General features: G+C 42.8%; 1 protein-coding gene across 1 annotated transcript in view; it reads right to left on the bottom strand.

Annotated features, from left to right (window-relative positions):
• LOC110521879 (trafficking regulator of GLUT4 1) overlaps positions 1-7,523 on the bottom strand; it is a 9,094-nt gene extending 1,571 nt beyond the window's left edge. The window contains exons 1-5 of the mRNA XM_021599815.2: positions 7,169-7,523; positions 3,652-3,903; positions 1,691-1,977; positions 1,268-1,400; positions 1-589 (exon numbers count right to left, since the gene is read on the bottom strand). The exon at positions 1-589 is cut by the window's left edge and continues 1,571 nt beyond it. Of these exons, the coding sequence (XP_021455490.2) occupies positions 573-589; positions 1,268-1,400; positions 1,691-1,977; positions 3,652-3,820 (606 nt within the window). The 5' untranslated portion in view covers positions 3,821-3,903; positions 7,169-7,523 and the 3' untranslated portion in view covers positions 1-572. The remainder of the gene's footprint in view (positions 590-1,267; positions 1,401-1,690; positions 1,978-3,651; positions 3,904-7,168) is intronic.
• Positions 7,524-7,900: the final 377 nt, after the last annotated feature.

The following is a 7,900-nucleotide window of genomic DNA, read 5'->3' as shown; positions in this document are numbered from 1 at the left end:
CATTCTGAGACTCAGGCAACCAGGAGATCATGGCATCGTTGACCACAGTTAGACTCGTTAGACGCATCTCTCTCATTCAGAGGAACCAGTCTGTTTGTCGCTGTCTATCCTACCTCAGTGTTGTTCTACCTGATGCCTTCGACCTTCGGAGTGATGGTGGCAGCCAGTGACGGGTGGTCAAAAAATAGGTGGGTCCTGTAACTCCTGATCACCGTTGACGGTCAATAAAGTAACGCCCCCTATACTTTCAATGCATTTGTCTGCAAAAGATGGATAAACACAGGAGCAAAATGTGTGTAAACGACATTTACGTACGTTTACCCTGCACTACACCACTGGGGGCAGGTGTAGGAGGTGTAGGAGGTAGAGGTGACGGACTTGTCTATCTGTTTCAGAGAACATATTACAGGCCATACATGATAGTGCAGCAAAAAAGGGGTCCAAGGGGTATGCTGTAGGTTGCAGGCGCTTTTGTAGAATAGTGTTTTGATCGTAGGAGAGGGGAAAAGTCTGGTTGGGATGGTTGTTGGTGTGCTGTCTTGCGATCTTGCTCCTGGTTTCCATGGTGAGCCTCAGGATTTTATTATACCTAATAATAAAGAGAAAGCACAAAGGGTGTTTGCAAAAATGTCATCAATAATGTTATATAGTACAAACACTGAAAACGGTCTAACTCAAACCAGCCACAGATGGACGCAAATTAAGAACCAGACACACCAAACGCAGGTTGGCATTTATTGGGATGAATCTTGTCCTGGAGGCAGGTCTGCAGGGTGGTCACTAGCTGGCCAAGCCACAAAGTCATAAACTCAGATTTTAAACCCACACCCAGGCACCGACCTCCTGGGGCCCCCCACCCCTCCCAATGATATTTTTGGCCCCCAAACCCAAAATAAAATAAGAAATAATAATAATTTGGTTGGGGGATTGAATCCGATCGCATTTGTAGACAATGCAGCTTTTAAAGGCAATGATCCATCGATCGCATTAACGGTAAACTCGGCATATGTCGACTCAATAGGAAATTACCTTTAAATGGAGCGTTGTTGACACAATCAGATTGAATCCCAGCCAATATGTGGGAAAAAAAACTAAACAAAGGTACAACAATGGGCACTAACCTAACCAACCACCAAAAATCAAGCACAAACATGACCAAAAGCAAGACAGAACACACACAAACGAACAGACAAAAGCTGCAAGTAATGACAGACACAAAACGGCACCACAACAAGAACTTGAGAGCTCAGCCACTTTGACCACTCACTTCCCCAGTTTAAGACGATGGCTGCGATGATGATGATGACCCCGCCAACTAGTGAAACGATCGACAGCACCATTGCGTTCCGGCCCAGACGCCGCGCCCCGTCTACGTTCCCCAGCTGCAGGCTGTTCCTCGACTGGAGAATAGGGTGAAATGTTATTGATTAGGTTACAAAATGCTGGTTAAAACACACTGTGAAGACAAAAGGTTTAAAGCAGTGGGAGGCAGTCCCATCTCTTTTGACCAGAACATTGGCCATCATTTTCTCTTCATTTCCCAGCAGGTGATCACTAACACACAAGCGGCCAACCACTGTTTTTTAGCTGTTCTTCTTTGTGGTGTTTCTTAGATATCACATGCACGCACGCATTCCTTCACAGACAACACTTACAAACCACATGTCAAATACTTCAAAGTTCCACTCGCCATAACAGAGAAGACAAGAGCCACGATGTTGATGGGCCACAAGGGGCAGAAGCAGGACAGGATGGCCAATATTAGGTAGTCTCTAGGGGGCTTGCCGTCGTCTTCCTCTGTCACGGTGCTGGGCTGACGGCTGATGGAAGGCCTGGGAGACCCTGCCCCATGACCCAGCAGGGACCCAGAGCGGCTTCCTTTCCGCGCCCGGCCATTGGTTGGTTTGGCGTGTTGCAGTCGCTTTGGGGACGAGATGGAAGATGTGGGTGAGGAGTCGGCAGCACACATTCCATTACCTGTAGTAGGGTGGGTAGAGGGAGGCAAGGAGAGGGAAGGAGGGAGGAAGAAGGAACGAGAGAATGTCCTCATTGTTTCGTCACCAAAATCGAGAATCCTGACATTATTCAACATTTATAGATGGGTTGGCTGGAAGGTGTGTGTTGTTATGATTCTGAATGGTCAGATAACTAGCAACAGTGCCAAGAAGCTGCCATTAGCAATGCACATGCCCACCTGAGGATCTGTCGTTTTCAGCCATCTATTTCCTGTGTTTTGAGTGGTGCAAAATCTACTTGTCACTTAAATCTCGCTGGATTGATTGCTTTCATATTTCTACTGACTGTACACTGTAACGTTACTGCATAATTGTAGCTGGTTTACTAACGCGTTAGTTATTTTAGCTATGTTGACTATGATGTTACTTTAGCTAATATGGTGACAATGATGTAGGCTGTGTGTAGCGTTTATAGTATGGTTTGGCTTGGAAAGGTTTTTTCGCCTGGTAAGGCGAAGGGAAAAGGTCAGAGGAGGAGAGCAAATAGATGTGAGAAGGAATAATCCGTGGCTGTTATGAAAGTGAACTGTGTTTACGCGTGATCAGGGTGTATTAATTCTGCAAATTCTGTTAGAAAATGTTTCTTAAACGGAACAAAATGGGGATAAACATACTCTGGTTTGCAACTGTTGGACTAATGATTACACCCTATATCAGCTAGATGCAGGCAAGAGTGTGCAAGGCGGTATTGAATGGTTCACTGTCTGTCCATGTGATACGGTCTGTCTCCTCAAACGTTTCTCTCAACCTGTGTGCACCTACATTGTAAACTTTCATTCATAGACTAGGTATTGGTATTGGAAAAATTACAGTATCATGTAGTAGCCTAAACCTATCGCTGTTACATTGAACTGGGTGAATGGAATATAAATGACAATAGAATGTAATAGAAATAAGGCCATGCTCATGATGACACTGACCGCCATTGATGTATAGATAGGTGTAATCTAGAGCTCTCTCTCTTGCTTCTCCTTCATTTTGGAAGAAATTAATTAGTTCAAAACTGTTCTAGAGCATGTTGATTTTTAATCTGAAGGTATCCCGTTATTGACACACTTGTTGAATTATGCTGCACAACCTGACAACAACAGTAATTAATCAATATATTTGTACAATTCTCAAAAGGCTCTGAAACCCCTTACAAAAACATACTGCAGTCAGAGTGCAGTATAATTGCAAATACTGCGTCCAAAGTACCACAGTTGATTGCAGTTACTGCACTTTCTTTTTTCTAAGGGCACAAGGGATTGACATATTGTCTGGTCAAGCCAATAACCTAAATTGACTTTTAGTTTGGGAGAGGATGCAATTGAAAGACTAGAGAAGGGAGGTGGGGATTGAGCCATTGAAAAAATAAAGGGTGCTGAAGAGAAGGCATCTGTAAATCACGCATCTATCTTAAGTGATTCCTGGACAGACAGGGCCAGACACTCAGGGAAATGAGAAGGGGAAGTGAGGGGACAGCTCTAGAACACAAACATTCGTAGAGTTATAGATCACAACAACTGAGATGAGCTCAAAGTGTTGAGAGGGGTGTTAATTGTAAGTTGGGATGGATAGGGTTGAGAAGAAGGAGAGGGTGGAAGGGGGAGGGTGGAGGACGATATATGGGGGAGGTTGTCTAATATTTATTTACTGGTCTCCATCTTCTCGCTGATTACTGCCAAGTGGTCTTTGGATTCCGATTGGCTGGAGTCAGGGGCTGTCTCTTGGTGCTCAGCGCTGGTTGGCTGGGAGGTGATGGTCTGCTCCGGCTGCTGTTCTCCCTCCACTCCACTGTGGGCAGCATTGGTGTTGGAAGACATGGCGGAATGCGGACAATGTTGTTTCACTGGTAGTTTGGGCCTTTTTGATGATTGGTCTTGATTGGACGTTTGATCTTCTTCAACTGAAATGAACGGGGGAAATAGGGAACATAATACAATTTACTGTTACTTGCATTATGGTGTTATCAAATTACCAGTTTGTTAGTATGGAAGTCGTACAGCTCCTGCAATGTTCTGATCAACCATACCATATACTATAGACTATTGTTTATAAACATTTTATACAGGTATACCAGGAACCAACCAGGAAGCTATGGCTTTCTTCATTGGGGGACTGCTTAGATCAAACTTGACATTTTACCAAATCGTAGTCAGCTAATCATCTGAGGGGCGGGTCAGCAACATCCAGGGACCATATTGGAAGGAAACTGCTCAGGAAACTGCTCAGCCAATGGTGACTTTAAAACAGTTTATTGGCTGTGATAAGGGAAAACTGAGGCTGCATTAACATTGTAGTTACTCCACAACAGTAACCTAATTGACAGTGTGAAAAGTCAGAAGCCTGTAAAGAATACAAATATATATTTTTTAAATGCATCCTGTTTGCAACAAGACACTAAAGTAATACTACAAAAATTTGGCAAAGCAATTCACTTTTTGTACTGAAGACAAAGTGTTATGTTTGGGGCAAATCCAATATAACACATTGCTGAGTACCACTCTCCATATTTTCCAGCACAGTGGTGGCTGCATCATGTTATGGGTATTCTTGTAATTGTCAAGGACTAGGGATAAAAAAAATGTACGGAATGGAGCTAAGCACAGGCAAAATCCAAGAGGAAAACCTGGTTCAGTCTGCTTTCCACCAGACACTGGGAGATTCACATGTCAGCGGGACAATAACCTAAAACACAAGGCAAATATACACTGGAGTTGCTTACCAAGAAGACAGTGAATGTTCCTGAGTGGCTGAGTTACAGTTTTGACTTAAATATACTTGAAAATCTATGGCAAGTCCTGAAAATGGTGGTCTAGCAATGATGAACAACCAGCGCTTGAAGAATTCTGAAAAAAATTATGGGCAAATGGTGCAAAATCCAGGTGTGGAAAGCTCTTAGAGACTTACCCAGAAAGACTCATAGCTGTAATCACTGTCAAAGGTGCTTCTACAAAGTATTGACTCAAGGGTGTGAATACTTAAATTAGCAAACATTTCTAAAAACACGTTTTCAATTTGTCATTATCGGTTATTGTGTGTTGATGGCTGAGAAAAAAAATGTATTTAATCCCTTTTGAATTCAGGCTGTAACACAACAAAATGTGTAATATGTCAAGGGATATGAATACTTTCTGAAGGCATATACTGTAGGGAATAGGGTACCTTTTGGGATGTAACCAGTATGTCCATAGAGACAACTGCCAATAAACATTGTACCTGCTCTGTTAATAATACACTGTTGCCAGTAGCAACCGACTGACTGACAGATGGGAATATCTTTCCACATAGGTATGACAGCCTCTGGGAATGTGATAGATGTTCTTCAAAGAGAGGACATTTTTTATTTGGTATAATTTCGTTGTGTGACTGATTTTACTAATTGCATTAGTACTGTACAAAGTGGACTATTTGATAGATTCCCCGCTCCCCCTACCCTGGGCTTCCAGTGGGGAGACCTGAGGTCAACCTATCCCCTCCCCATCTCCATCTCCTATTTCTGAGTGGGAGACCTTCCCAACCAGTAGCCTGCCTAGCTCACAAACTAGAATCAGGGCGCCTACTCTGATAAGGTTAATTGACCCACACCACAGTCCCACACGGTGACATGATATCATTGACGTGACTTGCAAACCGGCAAGAGGCTAGACACAATACTGCGAATATACAGTTTCATAGACATACTGTTAAATTTTTTGGGGTTTGTGCGAAATCGTTAAGAATAATATTAAACCAGTCTGCACACCACCAAGGTGACTTGGTTTAGTCTCGACTCTTTGTTGACAGTGTTGGGGGATGGGTAATGTATTGAAGCTCGAGTGCCAAATCAACACAATTTTGTTTCTATTTGTCTTTGGTTACTTATTTTGATATTTGAGTCTTATTTCTGTATATTTCTTATAGTTTTAAATGTTATAATTATTTATTTGTGTTGTTCCAAATGTCTGAATAAAAATTACAGTTAGTGCAGAATGGCACAGGGGGTTTGAAGTGGGGGGTGTGCCCAGGAAGTCATACAAGCTAAAACCGCCACTGGTTGTTAGAGTATAATGTGTGTATCCATTTGGGCTCAACATAGCTCCATCTAAGAATTTGTTCTTAACTGACTTGCCTAGTTAAATAAACGTAAATAAAAATCTGAGAGCTGCTACATTTCTCCAGCTCCATCCCTACGCTTTATAAAAAACCAAATGGCTGGTCTGCAGCTTGGCTGAAAACTAATTAAGGATGTACATGTCATTTGTAAAAAGGTTTCGGCCTCGCTAAAAGGAGTTGTTGAGTCATCAAATCTAATCTAAGTACCACCCAACCCACTTTACAAAGATGAATGTTGTGAAAATATGAACTTCTATGGGAAATGTAATGGGTATTATAATAAATATTGTACATTATGATGACATTTAAATATAATGACCTGCCATTCATGCAGGGAGTGAGACTGACATAGTAGAGGAGATGTGGTTAGAATGAAGAGGGGATGGAGGAGAGAAGGGAGGGGAGGAAAGGGGGATGAGCACATCACGGAAAAGGTGATCTTGGCACACCTAGACCTGTGTGTGTGTGAGAGTGTGTGTGTGTGCGCGAGAGGGATGGAGTGGAATATGGAGAAGGACTTGCGGTGAATTGCACATATAATTCAACAAAAAAAGCAGGAACACTGTACATTCCAGCAAATTCTATGTAAAGATGATAAATTATGTATTACAATGCTACGTGACTTATGCAGACTAACATAGATCTGTTTGGAAAACAACTGAATGCATAATAAAGATGCCTACAGACATACATGCATGGCTGCCTTACACACACACACACACACACACACACACACACACACACACACACACACACACACACACACACACACACACACACACACACACACACACACAGAGAGAGATAAATACACATGCACCCTCTCCCTGCCCTGCTTGGTCTTTCTCTCATGTACAGGAGTAAAATACAGAATGAACAAATTACTGGTGCATTCTCTCTCACACACAGACACATGCGCGCGCGCTATTGTCTGCATGCACACACAATGATGACACACCCACTTCAAACCACACATGCAGTGCATACTGTACACTACAGATAGGTTACTGTACACCACAGAGAGCAAAATATGAACTAAATCACATAGAAACCGCATGCTATCCACCTAGGCCTACCTGATCTTATTGAGTGACATGAAACATTATCCTTAACATTTTGCTTTTCTTGATCGCAATTCCAAATATTACTGTAAATTGCAACGTGTAGTAAAAAAGAGAAAATATGACAAGTTCAGTAGGCTACGATTAAAATCTCCACCCAGAATTCGTCGAATTGTCTTTTTCTTTTGATACAGGCTATGGTAAACGGTAACGGTCAAATTAGGCTACAGATCACGCCGGGGGATGTCAAATTGCGCTCGTGTGCTTGCTATGTTGCTACCTCATCATCTCGCTCTCTCTCTCTCTTTTGTTCAACGGCGCTGCAATATTGAGGAGAGGGAGGGGGAGACAGGAAACTCCTATGCCCGGAGGCGGGTAGAAAGGAGGGGAGAGAGGGAGAAGTCGGCGCAGCACATGCAATAGGATGCTTTCGCTCGCTTTTCTCTCTCACCCCGCGTACCCTTACTTTTTTTTCTCTCAGGGTCTATTTTGCTGATGGGGAAATAGTAGACCAACGCGCCACTTGCGCCGTCCACATACCAATTTAGCTATGCATACTGCCTCAAGCATTCCTTTGTCGCTGGTTCACTGACCAATTTATGTAGGTCTATGTTTATTCCTAGGGGTCATGTGAACCAACCATCATGTGGTCAATATTGTTGACAGTATTCACCAGCAATTGAAAATACAGTGCATGCTTGGTTATTATTTGGTCATTTCTGCCCCAACTTTGCTCATCGCACCTGA

Source organism: Oncorhynchus mykiss, chromosome 30 (genome assembly GCF_013265735.2).
Source record: "Oncorhynchus mykiss isolate Arlee chromosome 30, USDA_OmykA_1.1, whole genome shotgun sequence".
Classification (NCBI taxonomy): Eukaryota; Metazoa; Chordata; class Actinopteri; order Salmoniformes; family Salmonidae; genus Oncorhynchus; species Oncorhynchus mykiss.
Note: the sequence above shows the minus strand (reverse complement) of the source record. Positions and strands in the feature narration are given on the sequence as shown.